Source organism: Aquarana catesbeiana, linkage group LG10 (assembly GCF_042186555.1).
Source record: "Aquarana catesbeiana isolate 2022-GZ linkage group LG10, ASM4218655v1, whole genome shotgun sequence".
Classification (NCBI taxonomy): Eukaryota; Metazoa; Chordata; class Amphibia; order Anura; family Ranidae; genus Aquarana; species Aquarana catesbeiana.
The window spans coordinates 66692527-66716988 of NC_133333.1; the positions used below are offsets into that span (position 1 = coordinate 66692527).

At 43.9% G+C, this 24462-nt stretch overlaps 1 protein-coding gene across 1 annotated transcript in view; it reads left to right on the forward strand.

The window, feature by feature from the left end:
- Positions 1–24462, forward strand: part of HRC (histidine rich calcium binding protein) — a 319013-nt gene that overhangs the window by 65268 nt on the left and 229283 nt on the right. The window contains exon 2 of the mRNA XM_073602275.1: positions 6375–6463. Coding sequence (XP_073458376.1) covers positions 6375–6463 — 89 coding nt within the window. The remainder of the gene's footprint in view (positions 1–6374; positions 6464–24462) is intronic.

Sequence of the window (24462 nt, forward strand, 5' to 3'; positions counted from 1 at the left end):
AAAGGCCTGAAACTCTCTATTTCATTGAGACCTGGGGGGGGGGGGGTCGTAGCTCTGAGGTGACGTATCCAGTGCAGTTCACGCTGGAGCAGTATTTTGTTCCAGTCACCTCCTCTAATTGGTATATGTAATCTATCCAGCACTGTAAAATTGACCTGGGGAAATTTATAATTGTGTTTTCTTGCGACATGTCTGGCTAAAGGTAAATATAAGCTGCAGATGCGCATGCTATGCACGTGCTTTTCCACTCTTTTACCCCACTCCTGTCTTGTCTTCCCCACATAAAAGGCTCCACACTGACACTGCATGAGGTAGACAACCCCCCGGGTCTTACATGAAGAATAATGCTTCAGGGCGAAGGTTTCCCCATTGGACAGTCTCAGAGTGGTCCTCTTACCTATGTAGGCACAAAACGAGCATGACCCACAAGGGTAAGTACCCCATGTTTTACAAGGATCTCCTCTCATGTCACCCCTATACTCACTCTGCATTAATAGGTTGCCCAATGAGCCTACTTTTTTGTATGTAATTTGGGGTTTGGACGTAACTAGATTTTTTAGGACAGGGTCCTCAGTGAGGATGGGCCAGTATTTTGTAATAATTTTTCTAATTTGCTGGTGTTCATTGGAAAATTTCATGATAATCCTTGTCATTTTGTCCTCCATATTTCCTTTTTTGGGCTTGAAGATTAAATCTTTCCTATGTATCCCTTTAGCTTGGTTAAAAGCTTTTTTCAGTGTTGACTTAGTGTATCTCCTGGTAAGCAAACGACTGGTAAGTTAATCAGATTCTTTTTGGAAGACCTCATTAGAAATACAGTTCCTTTTAATACGAAGAAACTGACTAAATGGAATAGATCTCTTTAATGGATCGGGGTGGAAACTCGCTGCATGCAACAAAGTGTTGCCAGCGGTGTCCTTCCTGTATAATTTGCTACTCAATCTTCCATTGGGATCTTTTTAAATTTTTTCTTGTTGCCCACATAATCCCAATACAGAGGTTTCCTGTTTTCAGATTTTTTAAGGGATGATGGCAACCACATATTAATTGACATGAGTCATCATCTTTTTCTCAATTAGATATCTCTTGCTTTGTAGATGGGGCTTCATTTCTTTGTCAGCCTGAATTTACCTCTGGCCATTCTGCTTGGAGCCCTTTCTCTATTTGGAAGCTTCAATGCTGTGAATTCCTGGCAGATCCTTTGGGTAGATTTCTCTTTATAAAGGGCAGCCTGGGTGATTTCCCGTGTACTCTCGCTAATCTGTATGCTCCAAATAAGGGACAAGCCGACTTTATGGCAGCCACTTTGACTAAACTGAAGGACTTTGTGCGAAGTTGTATTATCCTGGGAGGAGATCTAAACATCTCCCTAGAACCAATCCTAGATACCTCCCAGGGCAAATCATGCATTCTGCATAGACGTTTGGCATATATTCGTAGACTTCTACATAACACAACTCATGGATGTATGGAGGATAATGCACCCCTGCGCAAAAGACTATACCCGATATTCGCATTTATATGATTCTCATTCCTGGATAGACTATTTTTTTATCCAACACCACTATCTAGATCTTTTAGTACGATCTAGTATTGAAATTTTTTGACAATATCTGATCACTCTCCGATTAGTATATCGTTACAAACACCATCCATACCTATGAAATCCACAAACTGGAAACTAAACGATTCACTCCTAGCTGAAGAAATAGCCATAAAAGAAATTGAGAAGAGTCTCTCCCTCTACTTCCGGGATAATATTTCTCCAGACATATCACCGGGGACTTTATGGGAGGCCCATAAGGCCCTTATCAGAGGTAAGCTTATTGAATTGGGCGCAAGGAAGAAGAGGGAGAGAACGCACTTACTGTCTAAACTTATTGAAGAGATGGGCCAACTTGAGAAAATACACAATTTAACTAACTTTAAATCAATTTTACACTCACTCACTAAAAAGGGAGAGGGATTGAAAGCTCTTTTTCATGCTGAAAACACGTCCTGTCGTCGGATTGTTGCCCAACAGTTCTACGAGTGGGGGAATAAACCGAGTCGTATCTTAGCCCATTCTATACAACAAAAAAGATCAGCCTCTTTCATTGCCAAGATTAAATCGGCCTCAGATACAATGGCGTACAAAACCAGGGATATAGCTAAGGAATTTCACTCTTTTTATCAACGACTATATCAGGTTAGCAACACACAATCAGATGATGCTACTAGGAAATCACAAATTGCAGAATATTTATCAAGAGCTAACCTGCCAAGACTTCTGTCTTCTTCTATGGAGGCATTGGAAGGTGATCTCACAACCGCAGAACTTAGAGGAGCACTTAAATCAATGGCTAATGGCAAGGCTCCAGGCCCTGATGGGTTGACGGTGGCCTACTACTGCACTTATGCGGATATCTTACTTCCACATTTACCAGCATATGCTAACTCGGCTTCTGCAGGTGGGGGATTCAGACCGGAAACCCTCCACGCTCATATCACAATAATCCCCAAACCAGGGAAGGACCCAAGTGGTAGCTATCACCCAATTTCGTTATTGAATTTGGATACTAAATTATATGCAAAAGCGATCGCTATTAGACTTTTGCCCCTAATCCCGCAATGGATCTCTAGAGATCAAACTGGTTTTATTCCAGGGAGGGAGGCACGAGATAACTCACTCAGAACACTTTCCCTGATATCTTATGTCCGTGGTTGCTCCCAGCCCACCCTTCTTCTGTCTACAGATGCTGAGAAAGCGTTTGACAGGGTGGTCTGGGAGTACCTAATGGCCACATTGTCGCATCTCAGTATAGGCCCGAACATGCTTGCAAAGATTTCAGCTTTATATCAAACACCTTCAGCCCAATTAAGAATTAATGGTACGTTAAAGCGGAAGTAAACCCATCAATTTGATAGTTTCAAAAAACTGTTAACATTCCCGGCATGCCGGAAATGCTAGCTGTCACATTTGCTTGTGCTCTCAACCAAACTGTCAAACCATCCAAAGGCTGGTGTCATAACTGATGTGCAGCATCATGGCATTTGCAGATTAAACAGAGGCCAAGATGGCAGCTTCCTTGGCTGAAAAATTTTGGAGGGTTTACTTCCACTTTAAGCGATCCCTTGTCCCTTCATAATGGTACCTGTCAGGGGTGCTCTTTATCCCCCATTGTCTTTGCCCTCTCTTTAGAACCCTTCCTAACAAAAATACGTCACAACCCAATATACACGGGATTACAGTTGGAACGACGGAACATAAATATGCGGCGTATGCAGATGACGTTCTCTTTTATATACTGCAACCACTTATCAGTTTACCTAATCTCATGTCAGCTTTCACTCAATTTGGTAAAATATCTAACTTCAAAATTAATTTATCTAAATCGGAAATTTTAAACATATCAATCCCTCCTACAACAGCGACCAACTTACAATCCTCTTTCCCCTTCCATTGGCAACCATTAGCTATGAAATATCTAGGAATATATCTTACTTGGGACCCAGCCTCTCTTTTCCGTAAAAATTACATCGCCCTATTGAATACCATTAGATCGGACTTGCAAAAATGGACACAGTTCGCACACTCCTGGCTTGGAAAAATAAGTATTGTTAAAATGAACATTCTACCCAGGCTGCTCTTTCTATTTCAAATTATCCCTTATAAGATACCTGTTGGGTTTTTTCAGATAATACAATCAATAATAGGTAAATATATATGGAATCATAAAAAAACACAAATTGCTCACAGATAGTTAATCAGACCCAAGCTGGAAGGAAGTTTAGCGCTTTTGGACTTTAAAAAATACTATATAGCCACAATACTCAGTAGTATTTCGGATTGGAAATACCACAAATCATGCAAGCTGTGGGTACAGTTGGAAATGGACCTGAGTGGGGTAGATCTTTTCCCCCTCATATGGATACCCAACAAATATCGCAAGTTAGCACAATCTACTTCCCCACTAACCAAATCATCTTTAGCATCTTGGGACTCTCTATGCAAAACGCAGAATTGGCCGTATAACTCACCACTTATGCAACTTACGGGGCACAACTATTTTCCTCCAGGGAACATGGATTCTAAATACAGTAACTGGATTTCAGATACACCTGTCATTCTAGGCAAAGTTGTGATGAATAAAGATATTTTACCTATATCCGACCTTATACCAACAACCCCGATACCATTTATGAGTCAATGGAAATATCATCAACTTTCAAAATTTGTTAAAAGTTTACCTCAAGCATTCCACAGGATATGAATCCTGTGGAATGCTTGCTAGCTGGAGATCTCCCTCCTGACAAACCTCTATCTAACTTTTATCAAGCTCTGATATCCGTGTCATCAATAATCCAATCATCGTTCCTAACTAAGTGGGAACAGGATCTCCAGAGCCTGCTTTCTGACTCACAATGCTCTGTGATACTCCGCCTATCACATATTTCCTCAATATCTTCAAAGACAGCAGAAGTAAACTATAACATGCTAACAAGGTGGCACTACACCCCAGCTACACTTCATAGGACTTTTCCATCCATCTCAGACCTTTGCTGGATGGGCTGCGGATATACGGGAACTCATGCTCATATTTGGTGGACTTGCCCCTTCATCAGACCATATTGGTCCACCATCTTATATTGGATTGAACAAATACAAGGCAGTAAAATTCTTAATGACCCTTGGTTGTTACTATTCCACTGTACGGACGAACCAATCAGATCATATAAAAGGTCAATTACACCTCATCTGTTGAACGCTGCTAAGGCGCTCATACCAAAATTATGTAAACAACAGAAAATTCCCTCATTACGCCAATGGCTAATGGAAGTAGACAGAATATACTATATGGAAGATGACACTCTAAAACTTAAAAGCAAATCAGAGTTAGCATCTAAGATATGGTCCTGTTGGTTCGTCTTTAAATTTTCATCAACGTATGCTGAGATTATGGCTAGTTAGGATGATCGAAAAGAGAGTAAATGCTTACGTATAAAAAACATACTGCAATGGCTGGACAATCACCTTCCCCCCCAACCTCCTCCCCTCTCATTCTCTTTTTCTATTCACTTTTCCTACTCTTCCATTCTTCTTGGTTTAAATTTATTATGACTTAAAGGTATGTCCTTAAGGAACCATTCATCAGAGGTTTCTGGACCCTTGGAAATACACTCTTAATAAATATAACCTATATTTTGCAGGGGTACCACTCATAGGTCAAGAATAATGAGTACTATACGGTTACTGACTGATCTACATTCGCACTTTTGAGTCGGTACGCTCAAAATATGGAAGGGACCAGAGGCTCCCATAAGAGTAAAAATATGATATGATAAAAAAAATGATGTGATAATGTATATTTTATGGAGATCTTGGCTTGTTAATGGCTGTATTCTGGTTGAAATTTGCTTTATACCCTTCAATAAAAATGTATTGAAAAAAAAATGTATCCATATGTTATACATTGTAAAAAATTGTTGTTGTTTGATATCTTATATCTTGTTTTCTGTTTTTTGTATTTTCTTGTAGCCAATATATTGCCTTACAGCTACATGTTTGTCTGTATATGAGTCAACATTTGTTTACTCCTTTTTTATATTTCTCCATTAATAAAATATTTTTTATGTTTTTATCAAATTGTTGTTATATCTATGGCACCATTAAAATCCCCCTTTTCCAGTTCTCTCTATACATTTCTAATTAGGGATGAGGGTGCTTTTGATCTCTTGAATTAGTGTGACTATTTCAATACATATATAAATTAAAGTTTGTGTACTTGGAATTTAACTTTAACCAGGGCTTTTTTTCTCAAACAATAGGCGCTGGAACTTAACCACGGCCCCACAAAACCCCTCCCCCTACACACACCCTCCAAATCACATCAAATAGTGGGGGTGTTCAGTCAAATTTCACGAAAACAGTAGGAGGGTCTTAAAGGGGCATTAAATACCAGGATTGCATTACATACAGAGTGCAGAGCTGTCACTTGTAAACACAGAAACCAGACTTCTGTGTTTACAAGTGATTGTGGTGAACAGGCACCAAAAGGTCTGAGCCAGAGGTGGTTCCACCAAGTTCCCCCTGAAAAAAAGCCCTGACTTTAACACAATATTGGCAGTTGAAAACAAATCCTTAAAATGTAATCCACATGCAAAGTTTTATTTCGCTTTGTAACAAAATTAACTTTTTTATGAATAGCTCTTAATATTTTAAAGTTTATCTTCACACTAGGTAAGTATTAGTGGTTTACATATTTAGGTGTAAATAAAAAAATTCACTCAAAGACAGCCAAAATGTCAAAAATGTTATACTACTTTGTCATGTTGATTTTGTTTTCAATTTTTTTTTTTTGCCACTTTGACTTTTCAAATTTTTGCCATTAAAGATGATGATGATGACGACGATGATGATGATGATGGTGATGACGATGAATACAAAGACGGTTCACTGTGCCGTTACTGCTCATTCTGCCAGGTAAAGATTCTAATTTATATATAGAAGGCCAGGTCAATCAGATTTCAAAAGGAAAATTTTTGTACTAAATTTCAACTGCAGGCCAATGCAACAAAATACCCTTTCCTGACAGACTCCATGGCAGACTACGTGTGGGTTAACCCCGCCTCCTCTCCAATGCTATAGGACCCCACTCCCATAAATTTGAGCTCACCACTAGAGACTGCGTTTCTTTTTTGTCCTCTTCGGACCTACAAACAATGCACTTATGTTTTTCGAACGTCCAAAATCGATTAAGGTTGTTGCCGGGCGGTGTGAGGATAGCCCAGGGCCCAGCCATGGGCGGGTGTGCGGCTACAGACCCCTACGTCCGGTGGTGGGTACAGCCTTTCATATGCCCAGGCGAGAAAGCAGTGGATCGGCTGGCAGGTCTGAAGATTTATCTTTCCTCCGTGGCAGAAAGTTTTTGTGATCGTCTGTCTCCCCCTCACGTGCCCTCTTTCCTGCAATTTTTTGTTTCTTTTGCTTTTGCTTCTATGGTGCCTGGAATGCAGGTGTGTTCCAGGACACAGCTCCCTCTTCCGGGTTGTGGCCCGGTGCGCTTCCACGCATGCGCGATCCTCGGGCAAAACCTCATGTGCGGTATGGCCGGGGACTCGGCAGTCACGCAGGCGCTCTATGGCAGGTCGCCATTGCACAGGTGTGGACAGGGCACGGCAGTGATGTCATTACGGCAGGGAATTTAAATCCCTGTCAGCCCCTGTCATATTGGGGATTCCTGTGGGCAACTTGCTACAGCTCCTCCATGCACCAGGCTTCCAGGTGAAGGTAAGCTCCAGCCTAGGGCTATGGTGCAGGGTGAGGGGGGTCTGAGATGGCTCTTAAAGGGGAAGCTACACTACATTTGCATTCCTTTCTCCTAGGACGAGTGAGTGATCCTACAAAGCTGCAGGACCGTCACCTATTCGTCCGCCAGGTTGCCATGGACAGGTCATTGCCTCCGTGCGGCCTGCCCTCACGCTCTAGGTACGTGGGGTGTGAGAAGGGGGGCAAGTCCACACTGCTATGGACATATCCCCTAAAGTCATGTTTTATTTGTTTTTAGCCCTTCCAGGTCAGACCGTCAGTTTACTGTCCAAAACGACAGGGACCTTGCCAGGCCGCACTGTCAACCTTCCTCATCCAGGTCCAGACGTGACTCTCCATCTAGGACCCACCAGCAGAGAGAGGAGATGTTCCCATTCCTCCTCCAGACAGAGGAGATGTTCCCATTCCTCTGCCAGTCACCGCACCCACCACCATGACAGCCACTCTGATCGAACAGCCTGCTGGGGATGTGGGACACGTGTCCCGGAGGTGTGATTCATGTTATGCCCAGGCAGTCGAGGAATAAAAGAGACGAAAATCCAATAAATGGAGTCCCTTGTTAAGCGTGTGGTGCAGCAATCCCTAAAGGAGTGGGATACAACCCGCACGCGGAGCCAGTCCACCACTCTATCTGGCTCCCTGAATGACGATGCCCAGGAGGATCCGGGCCCATTCCAGCCTTACAATTCCTCCCCTGGCTCTTCAGATAGCGAATTGGAGGGAGATGATTTTGTCGGTGGCTTCGGCTTCACCCTTGCTTCCCCACTAATTAAGGCGTTCAAAGAGGCCCTTAAGTGGGAAGATCCTTCCACTCATCCGGTTAAGCAAAGAAAGTTCTTTAAGCACCTGGGGAAGGAACGTTCCAACTTCCCGCTCCTTGCCGAATTGAAGGATATCATTGACGAGGAGTGTAGCAAGATAGACAAGAAGACTTCTATGTCAAGCAAAACCTCCAGATTATAGCCCTTCAAGGCAGAGGAAATGCCCCTCTTGTAGATGCAACATTGATGCGACTGGCCAAACGTCACTCTTTCTTTAGAGGACACTGTATCCTTCAAGGACGGGCTTGAGAGGAGAATAGACCAAGACCTCAAGAGAATTTATGGGCTAGCAGATATGGCTTGCAAAGCCGCCTTGGCCCATGCGGCTACGTCCAAGGCTATGGAAGTCTGGACAGAAAATGTAGATTCCATGCTCAAGGGCGCCTCAGAAGATCTGGCCAAGGGCTCGACAGTTCAGGAATGTAAGCTAGCAGCGGCCTTCCTGGGGGAAGCTTCTATCGATCTGATCCACCTATTGCTCCGGACTATGCTATCCTCGGTCACGGCTAAGCGGGACCTATGGTTGCGCCCTCGGCTCCCTGATCCAGCATCTAAGCAGGCCTGGTGTAGGATCCCCTTTGAAGGGCCCTCATTGTTTGGTAACAGGCTGGATAGCACCATAGCCTGAGCCACGGGTAGGAAATCAGATTTCCTGCCCCAGGATAGACGTCTGTCTGGTCAAAAGAAGCCTCAGCACAGAAGACGCAGCACTGAGTGTTCAAGGGAAGCGCGCTCTTAGAGGCCCTGCCGAAATTTCAGAAGGAATTGGAGCAGAGGTCAGACATCCTACCAAATTTCTGCTAAAAGCCAGGTGTCCAGTGGACGACAGCTGGCTAAGTCATTTTTAGATTGGGCCCGCCTAGGCGGATTGGGGGCGCGTCTGTTTCTCTTCCGGCACGTCTGGGTGGCCTCGATCTCGGACTACTGGACCATCAAGACGGTCTTCATAGGCCACACATGGTCCTTCACCAGTACTCCTCCCCCCCAGATTCATCTCCATCCTGCTTCCATTGTCAGAAGAAAAGAAGCAGGTGTCACTGACCTACGTGGATTCACTGATAGTACAAGGAGCCACAGTGCCTGTCCCGAAAGGCGAAGAGTTTCAGGGGGTATACTCCCCTCTCTTCCTTGTGCAGAAGAAAAACAGTTCATGGTGCCCTATGATAGACCTAACTTACCTAAACAAGTTTATAAAATATGAAAGATTCAAAATAGAGATTTCGTCTACCATCCAACAAGCTGTGCAGCCAGGCAATTGGCTAATCTCAATTGACCTAAAAGATCCCTATTTTCTTGTGCCTGTGGCAGAAGAATTCTGCAAATACCTCTGGTTCAGAGTCGGGCAAGAACATATACAGTTCACTTGCCTCCCTTTTGGGTTGACAACCTCACCCTGAGTCTTTTCAAAAGTTCTTCTGGCCGTAGTGGCCCTCATCAGAACAAAAGGGATACACTTGTACCACTATCTCGACAACCTCCTGCTACTGTCCTAAGACAAGAATCAGCTATTGATCAACAGAGAGCTGGTTATCACCACACTGCTCGAGTTTGGTTGGCTCCTAAACTTGGAGAAAAGCCATCTGGAACCAGTTCAGTGCCTGGCATACCTAGGGGCCCAGTTTGACGTGGTGGAAAGCACCATCTCTCTCCCAGTGGAGAAGATCCAAGTCATCCGAGTGAGAATCTCACAGGCTCTGAGCTCCTCATGCCTAAAGGCCTCACAGTGCCTAAAAATTATCGGCACTATGGTCTCTACGACCCCCATGGTAAAATGGTCCCTGTGGAGGTCACGCCCTTTCCAGACAGGGTTTATTCAACAGTGAAACTCAGGGGACGGCAATCAGTCCATTCACATAACCTCAATGATGAGGAACAGCCTCTTCTGGTGGCTTCAGCGCAGAAATCTGCTCACCTGCCACTCTATTGCCCCCTTCTCATGGGTCACAGTCACGACCGTTGCCTGTGGTGCTGATCGGGGAGCCCTTTACAGGTCAGAACTCGCTCAAGGCAAGCGGGATGCATATCTTCACAACCCGGGCTCAAACGTCCTGGAACTACAGCCTGGTGTGCCCTTCAATCTTTCACTCATCTCCTGAAAGGGGAGTCAGTTTTACTGAGAATAGACAACATCACAGCGGTCTCCTATGTGAACAGGCAAGGGGCACTCGGAGCTCTACACTACTCCAAGAAGTCAAGCCCATCATGTCCTGTGCTCAGAAAAACCTGACCAATATATTTTAGCGGTCTTTGTCTCCAGAAAAAGTTGCCTTCCTAGTTGCCATCACTTCGGCCAAAAGGGTTTCGGAGATTGGGTCCTTGGGTCATAAAGAACCTTTCCTGGCTTTCTTTCCAGACCGGGTGGCCCTCATCCCTATGTTCAGCTCAAACGCGAAAGTTACTTCAGTGTTCCATGAGAACCAAGAAATTGTTCTACCTATATTCAGGACCCCGGGGTCCTCTGAAGTTCATCCTCTGGATGTAGGTGAAATACTGAAGGAATAATTGCAAGTTACTTCCTCCTTTAGACGCTCCGACTACCTGTTTATCTTGCACTCAGGCAGTAACAGAGGGAAGCGAGCTTTGTCCAGAACGATTGCGGCTTGGATTGTGCAGTCCATCCAGCAAGCTTATAGGGCCAAGGGCTTGGCTCCTCCAGAGGCGGTGACGGCACATTCCACCAGGGGTATGGCGGTGGCATGGGCATGAGCCCGGCATGTGGCTCCAGATGTCATCTGTAAAGCGGCCTCATGGGCCTCCATTAATAGGTTTATGTCACATTATTGCATAGAGCCTGCGTCTCTATCTTCTGTGAACTTTGGTTTAAGAGTCCTGTCAGTTGACGGGCTAAATAAAATTTCTTTTTGATCTGTATACCCACCTGTGTGACTAGTTATTTCCCACGCGTAGTCTGTCATGGAGTCTGTCAGGAAAATGGAAAATTTATTATCAATACTTACCGTAATTTTCCTTTCCTGATGGATGCCATGGTAGACGGAGTTCCCACCCATCGGTCAAAAAGTGGGCTAGTTACAGAACGCAGTCTCTAGTGGTGAGCTCAAATTTATGGAAGTGGGGTCCTATAGCATTGGAGAGGAGGAAGGGTTAACCCACACGTAGTCTGCCATGGAGTCCATCAGGAAAGGAAAATTACGGTAAGCATTGATAATAAATTTTCCATTTTATTCCCATCACATGTTTATTTACAAAAATTTAACTGTCCCATAATCCCTGCACAACCAAAATCAAGCTGAGAATGAAAGGAAGTGCACTGTGAGACCGTCAAGCTGTAATATGAAGAGTTATGACTCTGTCCACCTCATCTATAGATCATACCCCTGACTCTTGCACCTTCATATGCAGGCCATGCTTTGACAGATGTACCTTCATTAACTCATCAACACTTGATATTCCTTTTTTAATTTAAATACACCCCACAGCACACTACAAAAACCATAAAACTGAGTCAAAGTGTCAGAAACCATGAACCAGACCGAGACAGAAGTACAGTAAAATAACACTTGTTTAATTATACAAATAAAAAGGTTAATAGAGTAAGCGTAGTCAAAGCATAACCAGAGTCCAGTAATCGGATCGGGTAGTCAGCCAAGCCAGAGTTCAGTAACCAGATCGGGTAATCAGCCAAGCCAGAGTTCAGTAACCAGATCGGGTAATCAGCCAGGCCAGAAGTCAGGGATCCAAGTAGAGGAACAGCAAGCAGGATAAGGAGCCAGAAGAGATGTCAGCAAAGCCAGTCTTTAAACAGGAACGCAGGAGATGGTTTCTTGTGATTTGACCAAGGCGAAGGCAGGAATGAAGTGAGCTGGAGATCTTTAAGTAGGTGGGACTGACGAGCAGATCCACAACAGCTGGTTAATTGTGGAGAGATATGAGAGCTGGCAATTAGCCGACAGCTGAGTGGCCAGCTCAGAGAAGGAAGGGCTGAGCCCAACCCTGACAGCACCCCCTCCTCAACGACCCCCCCCTTGGAGGACCACCGGGCTTGAGGGGAAAACATCTATGGATATCACGAAGGAGGGCAGGAGCATGTACATCCAAGGATGAGACCCAGGAGCATTCCTCCGGACCGTACCCCTTCCAATGCACCAGGTACTGTGTGCGCCTACGGGAGTCAACAATGGATTGTACCTCATATTCCTCATGGTTCTCAATCTGTATAGGGTGAGGTTGTGGCACCGAGGTGGTAAAGCGGTTGCAGACCAACAGTTTCAATAAGGAGACATGAAACACATTTGAGGTGTGCCTACTAGGAGGAAGGTCCAACGCGTAAGCCACTGGGTTAATCCTGCAAAGGATATGGAAACGCCCAATAAACGGAGGTGCGAACTTCAGTGAGGGAACACGAAGTCGGAGGTTGCGAGATGACAGCCAGATCCTGTCCCCAACCTGGTAGGAAGGTGCAGGCAGGCGTCTGCGGTCAGCATGGAGTCTGTACTTATCATTATAATGATGCAAAGCCTCCTGGACTTGTGCCCAAGTGGAACGAAGACCATGGAGATGTTCCTCTAGCGCAGGAATACTCTGCGGAACAAACGAGTCAGGCAACATGGAAGGTTGGAAACCATAATTCGCCATAAACGGAGACAATCAGGAAGCAGAATTCAAGGCACTGTTGTGAGCAAACTCTGCCCATAGTAATAGGTCTGACCAGTTGTTGTGATGGTCAGAAATATAGGGATGTAGGAATTGCTCCAAGGACTGATTTGCTCGTTCTGCGGCCCCATTAGACTGCTGGTGATACGCAGAGGAGAAAGCAAGCTGAATTCCCAGCTGTGCACAAAAGGCTCGTCAGAACCGGGACACAAACTGACTACCCCTGTCCGAGACAATCACCTTGGGTAACCAATGTAAGCGAAAGATCTCCCAAGCAAAAATGGAAGCCAGTTCTTTAGAAGTGGGCAACTTCTTAAGTGGAATACAATGACACATCTTTGAGAACCGGTCAACCACCATAAGGATAACTGTGTTGTCTTGGGAGTTGGGCAACTTCACAATGAAATCCATAGACAGGTGGGTCCAGGGCCTCTCTCCATTGGGTATGGGTTGTAGGAGGCCCACTGGAAGGTGTCGTGGAGTCTTACTCTGAGCACACATGGAACAGGCAGCTACGAAGGCAGTTACATCAGCACGTAGACTAGGCCACCAGAATTGTTGGGAAATGGCCCAAACAAGTTGATTCTTACCAGGGTGGCCAGCTGCCTTGGGAGAATGGTAAGTGTGGAGCATGGCAGTACGGAGACTCTCTGGGACAAAGCAGCGGTCACAAGGTTTCTCAGGAGCATCGACCTGAGCAGCAAGAATTTTGTCACCCAAAGGAGAAGTAAGACTGGTGCGAACCGTAGCCAGAATACGATCAGGAGGAATCATAGGTACCGGAACCGACTCCAATTTGGAAGTGGAGGAAAATTGTCGTGACAAGGTGTCAGCCCTTACATTCTTAGTACCGGGTAAGAATGAGACAATGTAATTGAAACTTGACAAGTAAAGAGCCCATTCAGCCCTTCTGGGAGAGAGGCATTTAGCCTCAGACAAGTATGTGCGATTCTTATGGTCAGTAAGAATGAGAACCGGCACAGTGGTACCTTCGAGGAGATGTCTCCATTCTTTCAGGGCTAAACTATAGCCTTAAATTTAATAAGGATAATCCCCAATCCTCATTAAATTTAATAGGTATGATGCCCGGCGGGTGTGGAGAGGCAACTCTTTGTACATCTTGCGGCATGTATGCATTCCTTGATCATCCGATCGAGGGTGAATACTGCTGTGCAAAATGTAAGTGCATTGTTTCCCTGGAAGCCCAGGTTCTGAATCTGGGGAAGCAACTGTCAGCACTGAGAAGTCCCTCCATACTAAAGGAGAGCCAGGAACGTACACAGCAGGTGCTGGCAGGGGCCAGCACAGAGGCGGGTGGAGACAAAGAGGTGCAGGCACTAGCAAGGAGTAGATGGGTGACAGTCAGGAAGGGTAGAGGGGGAAGTGCCAGGGAGGCCGATCCAGGGCTGGAGCATCTCAATAAGTACACTCCACTGAGTGACATTGGTGAAACCAGTCAGGGACCAGCACTGCTGGAGCTGAGAGACTCTCCTAGCTGCCAGGGGAAGAACTCCTCCAGTGAGAGTGGTGGGGAAGCGAAGGGAAAGGAAAGACAGATTCTGGTGGCAGGGGACTCAATTCTTAGAAGGACGGAGAGGGCAATCTGTAACAAAGACCTGAAGCGCCGAATAGTATGTTGTCTACCGGGCGCTTAGGTTCGGCACATCACGGATCTGGTGGACAGATTACAGGGAGGGGCTGGGGAAGACACAGCTGTCATGGTGCATGTTGGCACCAAGTCAGAGGCAGATGGAGTGTCCTAAAGAACGATTTTAGGGACTTAGGAGCTAAATTGAGAAAAAGGACCTCCAAGGTAGTATTCTCAGGAATACTACCAGTACATTGTTCCACACCAGAAAGGGAAATTATGGAAGTAAACAAGTGGCTGAAGAGCTGGTGTAGTAAGGAGGGGTTTGGGTTCCTGGAGGACTGGGCCGACTTCTCAGTCGATAACCGGTACTATAAAAGGGATGGACTGCACCTAAATGAGGAGGGTGTAGATCAGCTGGGAATGAAGATGGCCAAAAAGTTAGAGGGGTTTTTAAACTAGGTGATTGGGGGAGGGTCCAGAGGTAGAGATAATCAGCGCGGAACATATTCCAGAGGGCAGTATTGGGGGCATTAGTGGTAGGTTGACCAAAGCACAAAAACCCAAGGTAAGTATAGTAGCAAATCCTAGTTGCAATCTCGGAACACCCCATACGAGGATAATATGCGACCATGTCTAAACTACGTGGCATGTTCACCAATGCCAGGAGCCTGGCGGACAAGATGGTTGAACTAGAGATACTGTTGTACGAGGAGGATTAGGATTTTGTGGGAATTTCAGAGACCTGGTTCAACAGCTCTCATGATTGGCTGGCAAACATTCAAGGGTATACCCTTTATTGCAAGGATAGAGAGGGTAAAAAAGGGGGAGGGATATGCCTATATATCAAGAATAATGTACAAGTGAATGTGAGAGATGACATCACTAAGGGAGCTAGGGAGGAGGTGGAATCCCTTTGGGTAGAGCTACAAAGGGATGAAGCTAAGGGGAAAATAATACTGAGAGTATGCTATAGGCCCCCTAACCTGAGGGAGGAAGTGGAGACAGATCTCCTATCACAATTTGGATTAGCAGCAAGGATGGGAAGTGTTATCATAATGGGGGATTTTAATTATCCAGACATAGACTGGGCGGAGGGAACCACACATTCATCTAAGGCTCGTCAGTTCTTTAATGTCTTGCAGGACAATTTTATGGGTCAGATGGTAGAGGCACCAACTAGAAATAAAGCATTACTGGATCTATTGATTACCAACAATACAGACCTGATCACGGATGTGGAATTACGGGGCAATTTAGGTAACAGCGATCACAGGTCAATTAGTTTCAGTATAAATCACACAAATAGGAAACATAAAGGGAATACAAAGACATTGAATTTCAAAAGAGCCGACTTCCCTAAACTACGAACCTTGCTAGAAGGCATAAATTGAGATAAAATCTTAGGAACGAAGAACACGGAGGAGAGATGGGTTTGCTTTGAGAGCATGTTAGATAAGGGCATTAGCCAATGCATCCCATTGGGTAATAAATTTAAAGGAGCGAACAAAAGTCCTGGATGGCTTAACTCCAATATAAAAATGCATATAAAAGCAAAGGAGAAGGCCTTCAAAAAATACAAGGTTGAGGGATCATCATCAGCATTCAGACTTTATAAAGAATGCAACAAGAAATGTAAGGGTGCAATAAGGGTGGCTAAGATAGAACATGAAAGACACATAGCGGAGGAGAGCAAAAAAAATCCCAAGAAATTCTTTAAGTATATAAACAGTAAAAAAGGTAGGACAGACCATATTGGCCCCATAAAGAATGAGGAAGGACATCTGGTTACAAAGGATGGGGAGATGGCGAAGGTATTGAATTTATTCTTCTCCTCAGTCTTCACAAGGGAAGCGGGGGGCTTCAGTAACCAAAACTGCAGTGTTTATCCTCATGACACATCACAGGAAGCACCTCCATGGTTAACAGAGGACAGAATTAAAATTAGACTTGAGAAACTTAACATTAATAAATCACTGGGACCAGATGGCTTGCACCCGAGGGTACTTAGAGAACTCAGTCAGTGATTGGCAGACCGGTGTTCAAAATTTTTACAGACAGTCTACTGACTGGAATGGTACCAGCTGATTGGAGAAAAGCCAATGTAGCACCAATATGTAAAAAGGGCCCAAAATACATCCCTGGGAATTACAAACCAGTTAGCCTAACATCAATAGTATGTAAACTCTTGGAGGGGATGATAAGGGACTATATACAAGATTTTAGTTATGAGAATGGTATCATTAGCAATAATCAGCATGGATTCATGAAGAATCAACTAACCTTCTATGAGGAGGTGAATTGCCAGCTAGATAAAGGAAGGCCCGTAGACATGGTGTATCTGGATTTTGCAAAAGCATTTGACACAGTTCCTCATAAACGTTGACTGTACAAAATAAGGTCCATTGGCATGGACCATAGGGTGAGTACATGGATTGAAAACTGGCTACAAGGGCGAGTTCAGAGGGTGGTGATAAATGGGGAGTACTCAGAATGGTCAGGGGTGGGTAGTGGGGTCCCCCAGGGTTCTGTGCTGGGACCAGTCCTGTTTAATTTGTTCATAAACGACCTGGAGGATGGGGTAAACAGTTCAATCTCTGTATTTGCAGACGATACTAAGCTAAGCAGGGCAATAACTTCTCCGCAGGATGTGGAAACCTTGCAAAAAGATCTGAACAAATTAATGGGGTGGGCAACTACATGGCAAATGAGGTTCAATGTAGAAAAATGTAAATTAATGCATTTGGGTGGCAAAATATGAATGCAATCTATACACTGGGGGAGAGCCTCTGGGGGAACCTAGGATGGAAAAGGACCTGGGGGTCCTAGTAGATGATAAGCTCAGCAATGGCATGCAATGCCAAGCTGCTGCTAACAAAGCAAACAGAATATTGGCATGCATTAAAAAGTGGATCAACTCCAGAGATAAAACGATAATTCTCCCACTCTACAAGACTCTGGTCCAGCCGCACCTAGAGTATGCTGTCCAGTTCTGGGCACCAGTCCTCAGGAAGGATATACTGGAATTGGAGCGAGTACAAAGAAGGGTAACAAAGCTAATAAAGGGTCTGGAGAATATTAGTTATGAAGAAAGGTTGCGAGCACTGAACTTATTCTCTGGAGACGCTTGAGAGGGGATATGATTTCAATATACAAATACCGTACTGGTGACCCCATAATAGGAATAAAACTTTCTTGCAGAAAAGAGTTTAACAAGACTCATGGCCACTCATTAACCACTTCAGCCCCGGACCATTATGCTGCCTAAGGACCAGAGGACTTTTTCCAATTTGGCACTGCGTCGCTTTAACTGCTAATTGCGCGGTCATGCAATGCTGTACGCAAACGAAATTTGTGTCCTTTTCTTCCCACAAATAGAGCTTTCTTTTGATGGTATTTGATCACCTCTGCAGTTTTTATTTTTTGCGCTATAAACGGAAAAAGACCGAAAATTTTGAAAAAAAGTGATATTTTCTACTTTTTGTTATAAAAAAAATCCAATAAACTCAATTTTAGTCATACCTTTAGGCCACAAGTCTTTGGTAAAAAAAATGTTAATAAGCGTATATTTATTGGTTTGCGCAAAAGTTATAGCGTCTACAAGCTAGGGTACATTTTCTGGAATTTACACAGCTTTTAGTTTATGACTGCCTATGTCATTTCTTGAGGTGCTAAAATGGCAGGGCAGTACAAAACCCCCCCAAATGACCCCATTTTAGAAAGTAGACACCCCAAGGAAATTGCTGAGAGGCATGTTGAGCCCATTGAATATTAATTTTTTTGTCCCAAGTGATTGAAGAATGACAAAAAAAAAAAAAAATTACAAAAAGTTGTCACTAAATGATATATTGCTCACACAGGCCATGGGCATATTTGGAATTGCACCCCAAAATACATTCAGCTGCTTCTCCTGAGTACGGGGATACCACATGTGTGGGACTTTTTGGGAGCCTAGCCGCGTACGGGGCCCCGAAAACCAATCACCGCCTTCAGGATTTCTAAGGGCGTAAATTTTTGATTTCACTCCTCACTACCTATCACAGTTTTGAAGGCCATAAAATGCCCAGATGGCACAAACCCCCCCCAAATGACCCCATTTTGGAAAGTAGACACCCCAAGCTATTTGCTGAGAGGCATGTTGAGTCCATGGAATATTTTATATTTTGACACAAGTTGCGGGAAAGTGACAATTTTTTTTTTGCACAAAATTGTCACTAAATGATATATTGCTCACACAGGCCATGGGTATATGTGGAATTGCAGCCCAAAATACATTTAGCTGCTTCTCCTGAGTATGGGGATACCACATGTGTGGGACTTTTTGGGAACCTAGCTGCGTATGGGGCCCCGGAAACCTATCACCGCCTTCAGGATTTCTAAGGGTGTAAATTTTTGATTTCACTCTTCACTGCCTATCACAGTTTCGGAGGCCATGGAATGCCCAGGTGGCACAAAAAACCCCCAAATGACCCCATTTTGGAAAGTAGACACCCCAAGCAATTTGCTGAGAGGCATGGTGAGTATTTTGCAGCTCTCATTTGTTTTTGAAAATGAAGAAAGACAAGAAAAAACTTTTTTTTTTCTTTTTTCAATTTTCAAAACTTTGTGACAAAAATTGAGGTCTGCAAAATACTCACTATACCTCTCAGCAAATAGCTTGGGGTGTCTACTTTCCAAAATGGGGTCATTTGGGGGGGTTTGTGCCACCTGGGCATTCCATGACCTCCGAAACTGTGATAGGCAGTGAAGAGTGAAATCAAAAATTTACGCCCTTAGAAAGCCTGAAGGCAGTGCTTGGTTTTCGGGGTCCCAAAAAGTCTCACACATGTGGTATCCCTGTACTCAGGAGAAGCAACAGAATGTATTTTGGGGTGTAATTTCACATATTCCCATGGCATGTTTGAGCAGTATATCATTTAGTGACAACTTTGTGCAAAAAAAAAAAAAAAAAAAATTGTCTCTTTCCCGCAACTTGTGTCACAATATAAAATATTCCATGGACTCGACATGACTCTCAGCAAATAGCTTGGGGTATCTACTTTCCAAAATGGGGTCATTTGGGGGGTGCTTTTTTTTTTCTTTATTATTTTTTTTGCTTTTTTATCTTATTTTTAAACTGTTCCTTTCATTTTTTTTTTAATCATTTTTATTGTTATCTCAGGGAATGTAAATATCCCCCATGATAGCAATAGGTAGTGACAGGTACTCTTTTTTGAAAAAATTGGGGTCTATTAGACCCTAGATCTCTCCTCTGCCCTCAAAGCATCTGACCACACCAAGATCGGTGTGATAAAATGCTTTCCCAATTTCCCAATGGCGCTGTTTACATCCGGTGAAATCTAAGTCATGAAATGCTCGTAGCTTCCGGTTTCTTAGGCCATAGAGATGTTTGGAGCCACTCTGGTCTCTGATCAGGTCTATGGTCAGCTGGCTGAATCACCGGCTGCATTCTCAGGTTCCCTGTTGAGACAGGAGAGCCAGAGAAAAACACGGAAGACGGTGGTGGGGGGGGGCATTCCCTCCCACTGCTTGTAAAAGCAGTCTAGAGGCTAATTAGCCACTAGGATTGCTTTTACATGAAAGCCGAAGAGCCTGAAAAGATTGATACCAAGATGATACCTAAACCTGCAGGCATCATTCTGGTATAACCACTCAAAGTCGTGAATGGCATACCTGAAGACAAAAAAATGGTTAACAATAAAACACAGTAAACGGTAAAGTATAAAAAAATTTCATACCTGAAAAGCAAACTTGATAAAACATAATAACAATAAAACATTGCAGAATAGAATACAATAAAAAAGAGCAGAACAATAGAGAGAGAATAGAGAGAGAGAGAAGAATAAAACAACAACTTTTTTTTTTATTTTATATATATATATATATATATATATATATATATATATATATATATATTTTTTTTTTTTTTTTTTTTACACTTTTTTTTGTAACTAACTTTTATAACTGTAACTGGTTCCAGGTTTGGGTCTCTCAAAATGCCATGGCATCTTGGGAGACCCTGTGAAAGTGTGCCTAGTCTGTGCAATGCTGTACCCTACGCTAATACTCAACTAGTGCATGGTAGCGTTCAAAACATTCACCAATGCAAAGACCAGGATTATCAGGACAGGAGGGACAATAATAGCGGATGTCACGCCTGTATCTGTGCTTGCTGCAGACACGACATCTTTTTTTGGGGGGTTCGTTGGGTAGGGGTACTCGGGAGGACATAAAGAAAATGCCTCTCATGCAGCCGACTGCATTTGGTTGGGGATGTGAATGGGGGAAGTACGGGCGCTGCAGAAGTGGTGGGAACCCAATTAGGATTGGCGAATGCAGCAGGAAGGGCATTATGGGCACGACGGGCCTGTGTTTGTCTTCTTGGTGGCAGTGGGACACTACTTGTGCTTGCCACCTCACCAGCTTGAACTGCATTTATGGGACTTGCCACGTCACCAAGTGTTACTACAGTGCTGGTTTGACTACGACCGGGGTGTACTAGGCCACTGGTGCTTGCCAGTTCACCAAAACGCTGCCAAAAAAACTGTTAGCGATCGCAGGGATCAGGCCTGACTCTGCGAACGCTGCAGTTATGCGTTTAGTGTTTTGTAAGTGACAGTGATTGATCGATACTGCACTTGGGTGGGCTAAGCTGGGCTGGGCGGAGGGGCAAAACGCAGGTGCTAGCAGGTATCTGGGCTGATTCCGCTAACACTGCATTTTTGTGAACCCTAAACTGCTGGGGACGCTAGTATAGATCTGATCGGATCAGATATTGATCCGATCAGATACTATACCACTAAGGGAGGTGTACAGTGCGTGCGTGGGTGTTAGCGGTACTGGCGCTAACCTGACGCTGCCTGGGGCTGGTGCTTGCCAGTTCACCAAAATGCTACCAAAAAACTGTTAGCGATCGCAGGGATCAGGCCTGACTCTGCGAACGCTGCAGTTATGCGTTTAGTGTTTTGTAAGTGACAGTGATCGATCGATACTGCACTTGGGTGGGCTGGGCTGGGCCGGGCGGAGGGACAAAACACAGGTGCTAGCAGGTATCTGGGCTGATCCCGCTAACACTGCGTTTTTGGGAACCCTAAACTGCTGGGGACGCTAGTATAAATCTGATCGGATCAGATATTGATCCGTTCAGATACTATACCACTAAGGGAGGCGCACTAATCTGACGCTGCCTGGGGTGACGCATATCACCGCCGGGCGATCAGAGGGCTAACCTTTATTCGGTAATAAACGGCGGGTGCCCTGACACTATAAAAAATAAACGAACTAACCAGCGTCACCCGTAACGGTTATACGGTGATCAGTGGTGAAAGGGTTAACTAGGGGGCAATCAAGGGGTTAAAACATTTATTAGATAGTATATGGGGGTCCCTGACGCTATAAAACGCTGACGGCGAACCTAAATATTTACGTCCCTAACTGGCGTCACCAGCGACACTAATACAGCGATCAGAAAAATGATCGCTTAGCGACACTGGCGACAGGGGGTGATCAAGGGGTTAAAACTTTATTAGGGGGGGTTAGGGGGGTACCCTAGACCTAAAGGGGGCTAATACTAACTGCCCTACCACAGTAACTGTCACAAACTGACACCATGCAGTAATCAGAAAAAAAAAAAAAAACTGCTTGGTGTCAGTGTGACGAGGGGGGAGGGGTGATTGGGGGTTGATCGGGGGGCGATCGGGGGTGTTTTGTGTGCCTGGCATGTTCTACTGTGAGGTGTAGTGTTTGTACACTCACATTGATGTCTTCTCTCCTCGGCGCCGGAACGGAAAATACCGAGCCGAGGAGAGATGACATCATTTCCTTTGCTACTGTTTGGCCGGCGGCCAAAGGAATGTTCTGATTGGCCGGCGGCGCTCGTGAGGGGGGGGCCACAAATGGATAGCCTCCCCCTCACCTCCGATCGCGGGGGGACAAAAGAGGACCGCCTCGGGCACCGGGGGGGTCCGATTGGACCCCCCACCCACGGGAGGCAGATCACGTGTCTGTACGTGATTCTGCCTGCCCGTGCCGCCTTGCCGACGTACATCGGTGTGAGGCGGTCCTCAAGTGGTTAAAATTAGAAGAAAAGAGGTTTAACCTTAAACTACGTAGAGGGTTCTTTACTGTAAGAGTGGCAAGGATGTGGAATTCCCTTCCACAGGCTGTGGTCTCAGCGGGGAGCATCGATAGTTTCCTTGTCAAAAGAAGTTTATTGAGTATACAATGTTATAAAGATACATAAAGTAAGTTTACAAGGATCTATAAAGTAAGCTCATTGTTTTACAGTAGGGTTTATATAGGTAAATAACATGAAATTTCAAATATTAAACATTGGGTTCACGTAAACCTAAATTAAAGATATATATCATTTTCTTAGTTACTTTTGTAGGTATTTAAATGATTTATACCTACTATACATATTGTTTACAAGTACAGTGTATATAGGTCAAATAAATTCTGATAATGAGCTTTAATCGTAAGGTGGAGAAAAGGAAAGAGAAAGAAGAAAAGGGTTGAAAGGTAGAGGTATGGTCCACAAGGTTGTCCCGCTCGTCAGTTTATTATTCTTTTTAGTTCTCTTTGAAGCCTTAGAATGGGTGTCTCTGTAAGTCATTTAATCTGTTACCATGGCAACAGGACAGAGTCATTGAAGTTTGACAGGAACTGTTGTTTTATCCAAGGATGCCAAAGTTTTTCAAATTTTGGAATTTGATTTTGATCGATGGCTACCATCTTAGCATGGGACATTGTATTATTCATTCTGTGAATTGTTTCTGCTAGTACCAATGTAGGAGATTTCCATGCCTTGGCCACTGTTTGTTTTGCAGCCGTTATTAGTTGGATCATAAGTTTGAATTGAGAGAGTGTTAACCATTCCGGTTTTAGATTAAGTAAGGTTAAATATGGATCTGGTTGTATTATTTTTTTAAATATTTTAGATGCAATCACGAATACTTCCTTCCAGAAGGTTTGGATTACTGGGCACGTCCACCATATGTGTAAATATGTGCCTATTTCTGGGCATCCTCGAAAACAAAGAGCTGAGGTATTAGGTGAATATTTTGCCACTCTAGCGGGTACAAGGTACCAGCGAGTTAGGACTTTATAATTTGTCTCCAGTGCTAAGATGTTGGGTGAAGATGACTTAGATGTGAGCCATATGTTAGACCAGTCCCTGTCTTCTAAAGTTCGTCCCAGGTCCTCCTCCCACCTCTGAACGTAAGAGGGTCTATTAAGATTTGCTACTCCATATAATTGATTATAAAGTGATGAAATTGTACCTTTAGCAAATGGATCTTTTGTACAGATTGATTCAAAAATGGATAATTGGGATAATGGTGTATCCCCCTTTAGGAATGGTGTATAGAAATTTTTGATTTGGAGATATCTAAATATCTCAGAGTTTGGTAGATCATATTTTTCTCTAAGCGATGGGAATGAAAGGAATGATTTAGATGCTATGAAGTCATTTAGTGTCTGAATGCCTGATGTTGTCCAAACTTTAAAAGAATTTGGGTAGATCCATGCCGGATAAAAGGCCGGATTTCTGATAAAAGAAAGGAGAGGATTGTGTGGAGATTGTAACTGATATTTGGTTTTTAGTTTATCCCAGAGAGATAAGAAGTATTTAGTTATGGGATTATGAATTTTAAAGCGGTCTTTAGGATCAAGCCATAATAAATTTGATATTAATAGAGGGTCATTTTCTGAAGCCTCTATAAATACCCATAATGGGATTTCCTGTTTTGCATGGTATTTGGACAGACTGGCCAAATGTGCTGCTCTGTAGTAGTTAGTAAAATTAGGGTATCCCAGGCCTCCTTTATTTTTGGGAAGATGTAGTGTGTGTATAGGTATACGTGGTTTAGAAGAGCCCCATATAAACGAAGTTGCTCTTTTTTGTACTACTCTCAAAAAATAGGAAGGAATTGGAATAGGGAGGACTCTGAATAGATAAAGCAATTTGGGTAGAATAGTCATTTTGATTGCATTAATCTTCCCTATCCAGGATAAAGGAAGTTGCGACCATTGTTTTATTAGATTTGTGATCTGTCTTAATACAGGAGGATAATTGGTTGAGAATAAGTCAGAATGAGATGCTGTTAAATGAATTCCAAGATATGGGATTGATT